This window comes from Choloepus didactylus, chromosome 2 (genome assembly GCF_015220235.1).
Source record: "Choloepus didactylus isolate mChoDid1 chromosome 2, mChoDid1.pri, whole genome shotgun sequence".
NCBI classification, from domain to species: Eukaryota; Metazoa; Chordata; class Mammalia; order Pilosa; family Megalonychidae; genus Choloepus; species Choloepus didactylus.
This window is the reverse complement of record NC_051308.1, coordinates 214,420,248-214,436,604: the sequence shown is the minus strand read 5'-3', so window position 1 is coordinate 214,436,604 and position 16,357 is coordinate 214,420,248. Positions and strand designations below refer to the sequence as shown.

At 37.4% G+C, this 16,357-nt stretch overlaps 1 protein-coding gene across 4 annotated transcripts in view; it reads left to right on the top strand.

The window, feature by feature from the left end:
• The window catches only part of ZMYM4 (zinc finger MYM-type containing 4), a 230,189-nt gene that overhangs the window by 88,596 nt on the left and 125,236 nt on the right, over positions 1–16,357 (top strand). For 3 of the 4 annotated variants that reach the window (XM_037827754.1, XM_037827755.1, XM_037827756.1), the window contains exon 2: positions 4,217–4,262. In XM_037827754.1, coding sequence (XP_037683682.1) covers positions 4,217–4,262 — 46 coding nt within the window. Of the gene's footprint in view, positions 1–4,216; positions 4,263–16,357 lie in introns of those variants that run through there. The other variant, XM_037827757.1, reaches the window with a different exon arrangement.

Genomic DNA, 16,357 nt, shown 5'->3' with positions numbered 1-16,357 from the left:
TAGTTGTTCTCTAGTTTTTTATTAGTTGTTCCATGCGGAGTAACCGGCTTCCATTCCTCTCTATGTCGCCATCTTAGATCCTCTTCCCTTAGCTTTTGTTTATCTGGGAAAGTCTCAATATCTCCCTCATTTTTGAAAGACAGTTTTGCTGCATATAGAATTATTGGGTGGCAATTTTTTTTTTTTTGCTTTTGATGTTTTAAGTATATCCCACAGCCTTCTTTCCTTCAAGATTTCCAGTGAAAAATCAACACAATCTTATTGTAGCTCACTTACATGAGACACACTGCTCCTAGCATATGGTCTTTTTTAAATATTTTTTTTGGTTATTTATTACTTTTTATCTCATGAGGTTTTAATATCCAGACTATGCAAAGATCTGCTACAACTCAACCACAGACACCAACTCGTTTTAAAAATGGGCGGAAAGACTTATTAGTCAGGGTTCTCTAGGGAAACAGAACCAACAGGAGATAATGTAAATATTATGAAATTTTACCAAAGTGTCTCATGCAACTGTGGGGATGCATGAGTCCAAATTCCATAGGACCGGCTGCAAGCTGGGAACTCCAGTGAAGGTTTTCAGTGAATTCCCAAGGAGAATCTGGCTGGCTGAAATAAAGATGAAAATTCTCTCTCCTTATTGCTCAAATCATCATTTCTCCTTTTAAATCCTTCAGCAGATTGGATGAAACATCTCTCATGGCTGAAAGCAATCTTCTTAGTTGATTGTAGATGTAATCAGCCATAGATGCAATCAAATTACTGATGATTTATGTCCACAAGATGTTCTCACTGTAACAGTTAGGCCAGTGCTTGCCTGACCAAACAACTGGGCACTATTACCTGGCCAAGTTGACACCTGCACCTAACCGTCGTAGTCCACCCCTTGTCAACTTGGCAGCTATACACATCACCTTAAACCATACTTAATCTCTAAATAAAAAACCTTAATAGACGTATTTTCTGCCTGACATATTCAACTGTCCTGCATACAACCAGAAACATACTGAATCTCTCCAGAATGCGGTACCAGTCCTTGGGTAATACTCACTTTTAAACTTGATACCCTGTAACTTAAATACTACAACATGAACTAATAGAATTTGTGTCATGATAAGGTGATAAGATAGGTAAGAAAACAAAGATATTTACTTTATATACATACAAAAAAACATAGTAACAAGGAAGAAATATTCATACCATTGTAGTTCTCATATTTGTAACTGGTCACGTGGCCACAGTTTTATTTATCACTACCTTCTTCCACAACCCATTCCATATTCCCTTTACCCTCAGCAAGCACCTCATCTGGTCGTGGTTATTTGCCTGGTCCAGTGACCCAAACCATCATTCCTGAAGCTTCTGGACCATTGGTAGTCTTGTCTGGGTTGGATTGTTTAATCATAGGGCACGATAGTACTAAGAGATGCCCTAAGGGATCTCCTGTATTCCAGGCAAACTCTTCTTCACCTCCATTGTGTAGTTGCAGTTCTATTTCCCCATTGGTAGTCAGGGACAGTCATTCCTGCCAGTACACTATTTCCCATATTTGCCTGTTGATTCAGAGGCATGAGAAGCCCAAAGTGGCTAGATGACAGTCTTAACTTCCAGTTCAATGGAATTGTTGTGTTGTCTCCTGGGGGAATTCCTCCTTTTGGAACTAAGACCTATATAGACCAGCAGAGTTAAGGTTGTAGGGACAGGAAGTAAAATTTTTCTGGTGGATCACTAGGGGTAGTAGTGAGTGGTGCCACTCCTATTTCCACCCCTTGGTTCCTGGACCAGTGAATTCTGGCTATGGGAAAACAGCACCGTAGAGTGGTTGCTGATTTAGAGCATACACAGCCTCCTGGAGAACACTGTCCCAGCCCTGCAAGGTATTGCCATCTAGTTGGCACCATAATTGAATCTTCAGAAGGCCATTCCACCGTTCTGTAGTCTAACAGCAGCAGGATGATGGGGAAGATGATAAGACCAGGGAATTCCATGAGTATGTACCTATTCTCATACATCGTTTGCTGTGAAGTGGGTTCCTTGATCAGAAGCAGTACTGTGTGGAATACCATGACAGTGCATCAGGCATTCTAAAGTCCATTGATGTAGTTTTGGCAGAAGCATTATGTGCAGGGAAAGCAAACCCATGTCCGGAGTATGTGTCTTTTTCCAAATACAACAAATTATTGCTCCTTCCATGATGGAAGTGGTTCAGTATAATTGACTTGCTACCAGGTAGCAGGCTGATCACCTCGGGGAATGGTACCATATTTGGGACTGAATGTTGGTCTGTGTTGCTGGCAGATTTGGCAGTCAGCAGTGTCTGTAGCCGGGTCAGCCTTGGTGAGTGGAAGTCATGTTACTGAGGCCATGCGTAACTTCCATCTCTACCACCATGGCCACTTTGTTCATGAGCCCATTGGGCAATGACAGGAGTGACTGGGGAAAAAGACTGACTGGTATCCACAGAATGCGTCATCTTAACCATTTGATTATTAAAATATTCCTCTGCTCAAGTCGTGTTTTGGTGTCTGGTGAGCATTCACATGGAACACAAATAATCCTCATGTTTTTTGCTCATTCAGAAATGTTTATCCACATACCTCTCCCCTAGACCTCTTTGTCCCCAAGTTTTCCAATATGCCTTTCTGGTCCCTGACCATCCAGTGAAACCATTGGTGATAGCCCATGAGTCAGTGTACAAGTGTACCTCCAGCCAGTTCTTCTTCCAAGCAAAATGAACAACCAGGTGCACTGCTCTAAGTTCTGCCCCTTGGGAGGATTCTCTCTCACCACTGACCTTCAGGGACCTCTCAGAAAGGGACTGTAGTGCTGCAGTATCCACTTTTGGATGGTACCTGCATATCATGCAGAACTGTCTGTAAACCAGGCCTGAGTTTTTTCTTTCCCAGTCAACTGACTGTAAGTAACTCTCCAAAGGGCCATAGCTGTGTGCAGGACCAGGGGATAAGTTAATTTGCTCAAGCAACAATGCCACATATGGAGTAGCATCTGCAGTTAGAGTCACCATCTTATTAAGTTTATGATAATCCACTGTCATCCTCCCAGATCCATCTGTTTTCTTGTCTTTGGTGATCAAGTGCTGCCATGTGGCTTCTGCCAATTCAGGATCCTGTCATCTCCACTGTGTTTAAGGATGCCAGTTCAGTGACAGTAGTTCCACTAGTGATATCTGACCTCCTCTTGGGTCACACTTTGTACCTCACCTTTTGAGGCCTTTTGGGACTTAAGTCTAATTATAAGTGCAATTGTGGGGAGGCACAAGCCTGTATTCCATAGGACAGGTTGCAAGCTGGGAACACCATTGAAGGTTTTCAATGAATTTCCCAGGAGAAACTGGCTGGCTGAAGTAGAGAGGAAAATTCTCTTTTCTCTAGTGTATGGTCTTTAAGTCTCCTCCGCTACCATCCTTATTCTGGGTGGGTTGAAACAATGGCTGCCCTCGGAACCAGGCCCCCAGCAATCTGAAGTGACCAATCAAAAGCCATCATCACTGATGGGAAGAGGATTTTTCCATCCATTTATGTCATCAGCGAATTAGCTAGAGGCTGGACCCCACGGTGACCTATTGTGAAAGTGGGGGGTGGGCACCAGTAACCACTGAGTGGAGAGAGCAGTTTACTGGTCTGTATCGTAATTTACCAACCTCTTCCTCCTGCACTTCCCTGGATGCTATATAGTCTTCTACTGGCCTCCTGAGTTTCAAAATAGTTGTTTTATATAGCTTCTGCCTGTTTAATAGTTGTTCTGGTGATAGGACTGAATCCTAGAGCTAACTGCTCCACCAGCTTCCCACAATCTGATCTGTTCAGTTTGAATTAGAAGTTTTACATAGTAATTCTCAGTAAGTGTTAGTAAGTTCTTAATAAGTGTTGGGTATGTTTATCATTATTACAACAAATATATACCATCCTCCCTTTTCTGTGACATAAAAATGATTTTTTTTAAATGTTTTTTATAGTGAGAACATGTGGTATATCTCTTGATTTTTTGTTTGGGGCCTTTGGCCTTATAACTTCTTTTCTTCATGCTCAGATTTATTTTACTCTCTTTGGTAGTGTTACTCTGTTTATCTTGTGTATTTGTATACTTCGGATTGGAAGTTACAACTCCTGGGGAGAAGGGGAGGGATACCAAAAGAGTATGATAGAAGGATACAATAATAACATTACTTTTCTCTTCCTCTTTTGCTTTTCAGTTTGAGCAGAAAGCTGGTGCAGTTTTTGATGAAATTATAGAGAACTGTAAGTACCAGTTAAGAAAAAAACAGCCATGTCTTTTGATAGATAATAAATATAAGTTTAGATAAAGCATTTAACTGTTGCATTAACTGATTTATGTGATGGTCCAATTTGTTGTAGTCCAGATCTCATCATACCCTGTCTGTTGGCATTTTCAGCTGGTTAATCTGAATTGTAAGGGTCTTCCTTTATTTTTAGTTATAAATTTTTTTTTCTCACAATTATAAAGATTTTATTCTTATAGCTAGTAATATGTTAAAATTAGTCACTTTATAGATATGTGAATCATGATATAATATTGTACTTTATTAGTTTATAAAGGTTCTATTTTATTTGCAGTCTCTTAATTTTCTTATTAGATTTTTCTGTTACATGATTTTTCTTAAAAAATTTTGTTTCTTTTGGTTATAAAAGTAATACATTCAATTTTACAATAAAGGAATTAATAGAGTAGAAAATAAAAGTCTTTGTCATTACCATTCTCCAAAGATAACCAGTTCTCAAAGTTTATATCTTTCCAGGCTTTTTTTTCTCTAAATGTGTATATACACACACACACACATACACACATGCACACTCACTTGGTGGGTGGGTATTTATGTATGTGTGTAAGGATCATATGAATGGTATAAACTGCTTTTTTCACACTACTGCATAGACATCTTTCTATGTCATTGGACATAGACCTATTTCATTCTTTTTGTGGCTATTCAGTATTTTATTCTGTGGCTGTATGGTAAGTTAACCAACTTCCTCTTTTAGATGTGTTTAAATTTTCAGTTTTCCAGTATTATTTCTAGACACATACTTGTATACTTCTTGAAGTGTTTCTGTAGGATAAATTCTAAGAGTAGGATTTATGAATCATCAAAGGATGTTTGTATGTTTATGAAGGATAAATTTCATCAAATAGAATTCTTCAGTTAAAGGGAATGTGCATTTTCTTTTATAATTTAAGTTTACTTCCACCAATAGGATTAGTGATTATCTTTCTTTTCAGAATTAGTTTGGTAACATTTTTGAGTGGTAATTTTTTTATGCTATAGTCTGACTTTCTGTAGCTTGATATTAAGAGATAATTAGCTGTCCTGATTTTCATTGGATTTAGTCCAATGTCCTTTTTGTTGTAAGCAACAAAAATAGAGTCTAGCTAGTTTACCCAAAATAAACTTTTTAGAAGTATATTGCAGTAGTTCATAGAATTTAAGGAGATAAAGAACAGGTTTCTTCTGGGAACTCAACAAAAGGAGATCAATGACCTCTTTGCTAGGAGTGCTAGAATGCTGCCAGAAAGTGATTATGCTGCAATGACTTAATTATTTTGTATACCCATTTAAAATTTCAAGTTCCTAGGAAAAAGATTTTGATTGGGCCAGCTTGTATCTGATTTTCATATTTGAATCAATTATCTATGGTCAAGGAAACAGGGTTGGATAGTAAATCTGAGGTATTAGAAGGTATCCCTCTGCCGCTACTACTCTCATTGAACAATTTCTGAATACCTGCTTGTTGATATGCCTTTGCTCAAGACTGTACACTAATAGAAGTGAATCAAATAGGTTTTAATTTGCTACTCTATGTGTTAAAGATGTTATGGTAGCAACAATCTTAAAGTGGTAGATGGTATCTTAAAGTGATAACCAAACTGCTATACTGTACATTTGGGTTTTATGTTGCTAGTGCATGATGCTTTTCTGCTTCAACCCTTCAGATGTTTTTAGGCTGGAAGTTTACAAGCAGGGGGTTTTATACCAAATATTGGTTGCAAATGGTACAGTAAAGATTACCCTTTTACTCCCCTTTTCTGGTAGTTTATCATTAAAGGGATATTGAGTGCTCTAGAGGCAAATAAGTGACTAGCTTGGATGGGATACTGGTCTCTCTGTCTTTGAAGAGGAATATGGATACCTATTCAGGAATGCTAAAGGCAGACTAGTTAATGTAGGATGGTATTTAGGAAGTCTCTGCTTCCATAGATGATGATTGTAGGTCTACCACTTTGTCTTTGGATTATGTCTAGAACAGAAAGATTTACTTCATCTGTCAGGCAACTGCCTCAAAATGTCTAGTATAATACTAGACTCATCATGTGCTCATTGCCCGAGAACACTGGGACATGGGGCTTCACGTACTTGTTTTATAGATCAAATTCAGCCCCCCTGGGGTATGGCTCTTCTGAGACTTTCAGCAAATTTGTCTAATTATTGGCACACATAAACCCATAGAGCCTAACCCCATCAGTGAGGAATTTGGGAATAACATTGACATGCAGTTATAGTAGTCTTTAATAAAAATCCTTCAAAAATCCATTCAAATCAAAAGAAGATAAAGTTGAATAGGGTTGTCCATCTTCCTAGTTCATCATTTCTCAGAATTTGTGTTTGTGGATTTTTCAGGACACATGGTGATGGAGGAAGTGACTGACATTGTGGATTTTCTTAATTCATGTACCCTTAACTATTTCTGGTTGGCTGCTAACTGATTCACATAGCTGCTTTCTTAAGTCAAGAACTTTTTTTTCATTAAATAACTCTGCGATTACCAACTGGTTATTTACTAGTGGTTAATTTTCTTATTAATAGAATAAGGTCATTGAACACTGTTGAATTGACAACTTCAAGAGAAAAATAAGAGCATTGCTGATTTGTTCATGAAGTAGAGTTATTTGGGCTCAGAAATTACATTATTCTCATTACTTGCAGTGTACCAAGTTTATTTACTAAAAGTCTTTTAAAAATTCTGATAATAACTATATTGGTTAGGACAGTACATTTACTTATGTATAACAGAAACTAGATAGAGATTAATTTCTCATACTACAGAAGTCCACATAATAAAATGGGGCCTTCTGGCATTCTGCATCACATTCATAATAAGCACAAGGCATTGATTCTCAGGGTTGCCTCATGTTCTGAGACAGTTGTTCAATCTTTGGCTTTCTTTTCCATATTCTAGACTGAAAGGATTTGAGGTGGAGTATGGAGAAGGGCCAAAGGGAAAATTCTGAGTGTAATCAGCTTCTTAATAAACTTTTTTGGAAAGTCGACCTAGGTAATTTGTTTTACATCTCATTGGCCAACCTAGCTTCAAAGAAAGCTGGAAATTGTCTTTTAGCTGAGCCCATTGTTACCAACAATATAAGTAAGTATCTCTTAGTAAGGAAAAGGAGGAGAAAATTATTACGTATGCAGTCTCTGCACAATTCTCTAGTAGAATGTATTATGACTGTCTCTATTTTCCTAAAGAGGAAATTGAGGCTTAGAGATGTCATTTAGCTTTTATGTGATGGAATCAGGATTTGAACATAGGTTTATCTAACTATAAAGTCCCTCCTTTTAAGTCTTTTAGTACCTATTTCTGAACTGCCCCCAGTTCTCTGGAATCACAGGTTTTGAAATATTTTTAGTGACTCATGTTTTTGTGGCTCCCTATGAAGTATCAGTCTCAGTTTGTGTCTGAATTATAAGATGTCTGCCTTACCAGTTCTTTTGAAAAGAACTGATAAATTGAAATTATATTTTAAGTCCCAGAACTACTTAAAAATTTTTGTTTGCATACTCTATTGCTGATTATTGCTTGGCTCCTTCTAATATTGTGAAGGAACCTCTCCTTCATAAAAATTTTGAATCTTCTTTTGGAATATAAACATGGGGACAGAATTGAGGTGTGCCATAACTGAAAAGCCTTCACTGTTCTCAAGAATTGTTTATTTTATTAAAGAAAGACATAGGTTCTTATTGAATTAAATTGATCAGTAGCTAGTACAAAGTTTTGAAATGAATACAATGGATTAAACTAATTTTTCCTTTGTCCCTGTGTTAGGTCTGTAGTTTTGCAAACAGTTTACAACTATATTTCAACGTTATTATGAATAAAAATGAGTAGTAGCAGGAAAACCTTGACATTGGATGGAAGATACAGTTGTTGTATGTGAATTTTAGTTTAGGATGATATGTAATGTAAGACTGGTGAAGAGTTAAATTATATTGTGTTTGAATATAAGGTGATTTGAAATACAGGGTTCTCTCCCATTTCCCCAACAAAAAGATCTAAAAATATGAAATTTTTGCCATCTGGAATACATGTATATTTAGACATGTGGATGAAATAATCAGATGTGTATTGTGTTTATTAATTTAATTGTATACCTAATTGGACTTCGTTATTACTAGTGTTACTTTTCTTTGTCACCTAACATAGTTTTCCAGAGCCTATTTCTAAATTATTAAAGAACATATTTTGAATTTGCAAATGCTCTGATTAATGATACGTGCTATTTAACAAAGCACCCCAAACTTGGTGGCATATTATATTCATGGATTCTGTGGCTCAGATATTCAGATAGGATATACTGGGGATGTCACGTCTCTACTCTCTACTCCACAATTCTTGGGTCTTAGATGGTAAGACTAGAAGTCTGGAGGTGACTCAATACTGGGGGTTAGAATAATCTCAGTGATCATTCATGTTTATCTGTTATGGGGACTTAAAGTCTGAGCACCTATAAATTGTCTCTCCATTGCTTTGCCATCCTGATAGCATGGTGGCTTCACGGTAATCAGACTTCTTTTATGGTGATTTATGGCTCCAAGCAAAAGAGTAAGAATGTCATCTTTTCTGACCAAGCCCAGAAAGTCACAGAGCATCACTTCAACGAAGCAAGTCACAAGCTTGCCCAGATTTAGAAGAGAATAGATCACTTCTTGATAGAGGAGGGCCAGAGCCACATTGTAGAAAAGCATGCGGGATGGGAGACTGTTGCAGCCATTGTTGGAAAATAGTTTGCTGTCAATCTATAATGCCGTCATAGCATATTTTATTTTAAACCTTTAGACAGCTTTTTAATTTTCTTCAAATCATCTTGTAGGTCTATATTTCGATCTTCACAGCATTAGTCACTTCCTGTAATGCATACACACAAACTGTATGACACTTATATGATATTTTAACAGCAACTTTTTGGCTTTTCTTTGGCTTGGCCTCGCCATCCCATATTTATCTCTCTGTTCCTCCCTCATAACCCATGTCAAGGCGTTATGGATACCTTTGTATGTTCTTTACCAATGCTCATAAAATCGTTATGTACTCAAACATATGCAGATATACAGAAGTAAGGGTTTTGTGTTTTTGTTTGAGAAAAATCGTATCATGTTATACATGGTTTTATCCATCTCACTTCTTCCACTCAAGAGTACTTCATGATAGCTCTCTTAAAATTTTTCATGATCTGGCTTTGTCTGCTTTGTTTTTAGGCATTCACTTAGTTTTACTTGTTTTGCCACAGAAAGCAGTGACACATTAAAAGTCCTTTGATGTATGGCCTTATGTATAGTGGTTTTGTACCTGTGGATAGATTCCAGAAAATGGGAATTATGGGATAAAGGCCATGTGTAATGTTAAGTTTAATAGATGTTGCTAGATTGCTTTCCACAAAAGCTTTAGTACCTCACTAAATTTCGACCAGCAATGTATAAGAACGCATCCCACCCTGGCCACAATCAGTATATGTTAATGTTTGTCATTCTGATATAAAATATCACAGTATTAACTTTGCGTTTTCTTAGCTCCTTATGAATTTAAGCAGTTTTTAATTTAAGTTTAACATTTGGACTAGTTCCTCTGTATTGTGTAGTCATAAATGTTTGTTGAAAAATGAATTTCTTTTGTTCATTTTTTAGTTCTTTTTGGTGTGTGTGAGTCAAGTTGTAAGCTTTATATTATAATAAAGCTGTTAAGGTGAGTCATATTAAGCTTGGTAAAGCATACGTCTGAAAGAAGATTCAAGGTATATATTTTAAAAGATAGTGAGTCACCTTATTCATTCAGTATGTTAAACTTTTAGAATGCATGACTTCAAGTTCTGGTAATTGGGAAATGGGGCAAGTACTGATTTCCCTCACCTTATTTCCTTTTTTGCTTAAACAAATATATATATATATATATTTAAAATGCAATTTTATTGAGATATATTCACACATAGAACCATCAAAGTGTACGATCAGTCGTTCCCAGTATCATCATATACGTTCATCACCACAATCAATTTTGTGAACATTTTCATTACTCTAAGAAATAAAAATGAAAATAAGAATAAAAATAAAAGTATGAAAGAACACCAAAAACATCTTATACTCCTCCCCATCCCCCATAATTCATTTACTTTTTGTCCCCCTTTTTTCTACTCATCTGTCCATACACTGGATAAAGGGAGAATGAGCCATAATGTTTTCACAATCACACAGTCACACCGTATAAACTGTATAGTTAGCAGTTGTCTTCAGGAGTCAAGGATACTGGATTGCTGTTCAGTGGTTTTAGGTGTTTCCTTCTAGCTATTCTAATACACTAATAACTAATAAGGGATATCTATATAGCACACAAGAGTGCTCTTCAGAGTGATCTCTCCATTTGAAATCTCAGCCACTGAAACTTAGTTTCATTTCTCTTTCCCCTTTTGGCTAAGAAGGGCTTTCTCAGTCCCACAGTGCTGGGTCCAGGCTCATACCCAGGAGTCATGTCCCACATTGCCAGGGAGATTCATACCCCTGGGAGTCATGTCCCACATAGCGGGGAGGGCAGTGAGTTTACCTGTAGTGTTGGCTTAGAGAGAGAGCCCACATCTGAGCGACAAAAGAGGAGTTCTCTGGGGGTAGCTCTTAGGCACAATTTTAAGTAGACTTAACCTCTCCTTTGCAGTAACAAGTTTCATAAGGACAAGCCCCAAGATCAAGGGCTTGGCCTTCTAAATTGGTAGTCCCCAGTGCTTGTGAGAATATCAGAAATTCTCCAGTTGGGGAAGTTTGATCTTTCAAATTTCCCCCCAGTCCATTAAGGGGGCTTTACAAATACATTTTTATTCTCTGCCCAAATTGAGATATATCAGGGCTTCAGGCTAACGTGTACAAACCAACCAGATCTCACCACCTATTCCAGGTTCCATGTAATTATGGTATTTGAATAAACTGACAATACAAGTTAAATTATATAGTGTGCTATAGAAAATATAGATTTTCCACCAAATAAACATCATTTCCTTTGGTCTCACATAGAAGTTGAAGTTTTAAAACGCAATCAATATCATCCTTTTCCCTTTAGTCTGGTTTACCTTAGTCCTAACAAGTCCATTTCGTTCATATCTCTAATTAAAGTCATCTCTTTTTTAGCTTCTTTTACATTTGCTGTATGGGGTAATGCTGACATTCATAGCTGCTGAACTCTGACTGAGTCTTAGGTGTCAAACAGATACCCAGAGTTCAGGGACTGAGCAGGTTATAAACAGCAGTTCATCATCTCAGAATTTAGAAATAACCATTACAACTCATGAATAGATCTGACTGCTGTAAGGGCTTACAATCTAGATACCTTTACCATAAGCCTTCCCCTGATAACCTGTGCTCTCAGATTCAATTCTCAGAGTTTGCACATTTTAGTTAGTTCATATTAGTGAGCTGTTATAATGTTTATCATTTTGATTTTGGCTTATTTCACTCAACATATTGTCCTCAGGGTCCATTCACCTAGTTGCAATCTCATGACTTCATTTCTTCTTGCTGCTGCTCAATATCCCATTGAATGTATACACCACAGTTCACCATTCTGTTTATTGGTCAGTGTACCCTTAGGTCACTTCCATCTGTTGCGAATCTTGAATGCTGCCATAAACACCAGTGTGCAATGTCCATTCATTTTCCTGCTCCCAGGCCCTCCAAGTATATATCCAATAATGAGGTTGCAGGACCATGTAGCAACCCCATAGTTAGCCTCCTGTGGAGCCATCACACTGCCCTCCAGATGGGCTGCACCCTTCTACTTCCCTGCCAACAGAGAATAGGTACATCCCTCTCTCCACATTTTCTCCAGCACTTATACTCTTCTGTTTTTTTTTTTTAACTGGTTTATTCACACACCATGCAATCCATTCTAAGTAAACAATCAGTGGTTCCTGGTATAGTTACATAGCTATGAATTCACCTCCACAACCTATATGAGGACATTTCCATTTCTTCTGCAGATAAAGAGAAGAATGAGGGAAAAAAATGAAGGATAAAAAATATAAAAGATAGAAGAAAAACAGAAATAAAGTAAAATACAATAAAAAATGAGACTAAAACACCACCAGCAAGAATCCCATAACACTCCCTTATAACCCCCTCTTATAGACATTTAGCTTTGGTATATTGCTTATGTTGCAATTAATGGAAGCATCTTACAATGTTATTTTTAACTATAGCCTCTAGTTTGCACTGATTGTATTTTTTTCCCTTATACCATCCAATTTTCAACACCTTGCAATGTTGACATTCATTTGTTCTCCCTCTTTTAAAAACATTCTTACATTTGTACATTTAATCACCATCATTGACCACTCTAGATTTCACTAAGTCTTTAGTGAAATCCCAGTCTTTATCTTCTGTCACTCCTTCTGATGTCACACATTCACCTAGCCTTCCTATTTCAAATGTACTCACAGTTTTCTTTGTTCAGAGTACTTACACTGTTGTGCTACCACCACACAGTACTATGCCATCCATTTTTGGATCTATATAATCAATCCTGTTTACCCTTATGTACTCCTTTACCATAAATGCCCAGTTTCTAACCTCTTTCTAGCTCCTGATAACCTGTGTTCTCAACTTCAACTCTCAAATTTCGCTCATCAATGTTAGTTCGTATTATTGAGTCCATGGAATACCTGTCCTGTTGTTTTTGGCTAATTTCACTGAACACAATGTTTACTGTCTTCCATTTTGAGTTTTGGAATTTATATGTCATATCTTCTTTTATTTTTAAATGCAGATTTACTGAGATATTCACATACTAGGTAATGTACCACATACACTTTGGATGATTGTCTTGTCTTGTCTTGTCTTATCTTATCTCTCTCTTTATTTTCACTGATAGTCTTCATTTCTACTCTCTTCTCCAAACTTCTCTCTCCTTCCCATCTGCCTGCAGTACTCCCTTTACTATTTCTTGTAGGGCAGTTCTCTTGTTCACAGACTCTCTCAGTGTCTGTTTATCTGAAAATATTTTAAACTCTTCTTCATTTTTGAAGGACAGTTTTGCTGGATATAGAATTCTTGGTTGCCAGTTTTTGTCTTCCAGTATCTTAAATATATTGTGCCACTGCCTTCTTGCCTCCATGGTTTCTACTTAGAAATCTCCACAGTCTTATCAAGCTTCCTTTGTGTGTGATGGATCACTTTTCTCTTGCTGCTTTCAGAATTCTCTCTTTGTCTTTGACATTTGATAATCTGATTATTAAGTGTCTTGGAGGAGGTCTGTTTGGATCTGTTCTGTTTGGGGTATGCTGCACTTCTTAGATCTGTAATTTTATGTCTTTCATAAGAGATGGGAAATTTTCAGTGATTATTTCCTCCATTATTCTTTCTGCCCCTTTTCCATTCTGTTCTCCTTCTGGGGCACCCATGACGTATATTCATGCGCTTCATGTTGTCATTCAGTTCCCTGAGACCTTGCTCATATTTTCCCATTCATTTCCTTATCCCATTTTGTGTAGGATTTTACTTGGCTTGTCCTCCAGTTCATAAATCCTTTCTTCTGCATCTTCAGATCTGCTGTTGTATGTCTCCATTGTGTATTTCATTGCGTCTGTTGTGCCTTTCATTCTTTTAAGTTCTGCCAGTTGTTATTTCAAACTTTTAAGTTCTTCCTTACGTTCACCCATTGTCATCTTTATGTCGTTCATCTCTTTTGCCATATCTTCTCTCAAGTTGTTAATTTGATTTTTGAATTGATTTAACATATTTGTTTGAAGGTCTTTAATTAGTTGTTTCAACCCCTCTATCTCATTTGAAGTATAAGTTTGTTCCTCTGTCTGGGCCATATCTTTGTATTTTCTAATGTGATTTGTCATTTTTTGTTGTCCAGCCATCTGGTTTCCTTGATGCCCCAATCAGATTTTCCCAGACCAGACAGGCCCAGGTCTCAGGAAGAGGGTGTAACCAGTATCAAGTTTTCTTGAAGATGAGACCCAGACTTCCCTGTGAGGCCGCTAGACACTACTTTTTCTGTCCTACTCAGTAGGTGGCACTTGTCAGTCTGCAACTCCCCACCAGCATAAAGAGGTGCATTGCTTTTAATTCTCAGTAGGCCCTGTTGCTGTCAGGGGCTGAGAGTGTCAGAAGCCAAGCTTAGGCTGTTTCTGTTTTTTGTTTGTGTGTTTGTTTCTCCAGGCCCTAAGGTCTGAGTTCTCTGAAGGCGGGCAGCCACTTGAACTGGGTACCGCCTCCTCCTTTTCTTAGGGAAGATAAGCCCTTTATGGAATTTTCTCCTACACTTGAGTTTTTCCTTTGACTCTCTTTCTTAATTCCACCCTTGCCTGGGTCAGTGCTGACAAATGAAAATGCCTGAAGTTTTCTCTAATTAGCTACTTAGAATGAGAGAGAAAAAGGATAAAAGGGAAGAAATCCCCTTTTGTGAGCCAGTTTCCAACTCCCTAGTTACCAGTGTAGAACCAGAGTTGGTGCCCAGTTCTTTGTGCCCCTTTTCCTGGCACACAGCTCTTTTTCAGTATTCTGGCCTCAGTTGACTCCAAAGCCTGTATTTTTATTTATTTATATATTTTTTGTCCCATCAGCCCTGCCCACTTTCTGCTGGGAGAAACCTCAGGTTCCTTTCTCGATTATTCAGGGTTTATCTGTGCTCATAGTTTGTATTCAGTAGTCCAAATTCATTAACTAAAACCGCATTTGGAGCTTGGTCGAGCTACCTTCCCTTCCTTCTAGTAGACTGCTTTTTTTCCCCACAGGGAAATGTTTCAGCTCAGCCTGCTAGGCCAGTGGGGGAGGGGCACCATCTCCACAGTTTGGGGAGCTATACTTACAGTTCTTATGCTGCAGTGTCATCTGTTCACCCATTCCAGACTGGTGTACAATGTGTATGCGGTTGCCGATGTCCCCTAACAGTTGCTCCCAAGTATTTACTAGTTGTTGCTTGTGATATGCTAGTTGTTCCAGAGGACTGACTGAATTCTTCACCTCCCTATGCCGCTGTCTTTCCCTGCCTCCTGAAACAAATGTTTCTCATATTTTAAAAATTTAGTATTTCTCTTTTATAATATCTTCATTTTTAGTCTTGCTAAGAAGGCTTTCCCCACCCTTTGATTTTTGCTATCTCAAATGTCTTGGAATGTTAGAAAACTGTTTTCATTAAGTATTAAACAAACACAAAAGTATATTTGTAATATGCATTATAAATATATGAAAACATATAAAAAACATGACTTCACCACCCAGCTTAAAAAATGAATACATTATCATGCCTTTGATGCCAGTTCCCCAGTCCCATTTTGTTCTTCCCCTAAATAGGTATTCACTATTCTGACTTCTGTGTTTATTTCTTTATATAATTTTATCACATTTACCTCAATCAAATATTTTAAGTTTTGCTTGTTTTTCAATTTCCTACTGTTTTTTAATTGTACCGTTCGTATTTGATCACTTGATTTTCTTTTCCTGTTATGTATCCCTGAGATTTGGCTGTATTGATGAATGTAGTTCTTGTTCATTCATTTTATCACTGATGTATAGTAATTCATTATGTAAATATGTCACAGTTTTTAAATCAATTCTGTCTGTAGGCTTATTGATATTTCCTTGTCCTCTCTGAACATTCTTGAATATGTTTTCTGATATGTATAAGAATGTACACTGTATGGAAATTTAATGTAAAATATATTTCTTATTTTGGGTCTCTGTCGAAAGCATGTTTTAAAAAAACAAGGAAAGTATTGGGGACCCTATGAAGTATAGAAAATGCTTCTGTTTCTCTATTAAAAGGAGGCAAAGTTTCAATCATGGCCTGTGTCAGCTTAGATTGTAGTAGAGCATCTAAAACCCAAGAGAGGTGAGTGAAGACCCTGAACACTACAGTTGGCATTTCAATGGCAGACCCCTGTTGGTTTAGTCATAGGACACACACATACCCCTCCGTCCGCCAAAAAAAACCACATAAGATAAGCTTAATTTGTAGAAACAAATATACTGGAGAGACATAAGAGTAAGACAATGTGATTTACCTATAAACCAATTAATTAAAATGTTTCCAAAGAAGGAACTTTTTCTCAATTTGGGGGA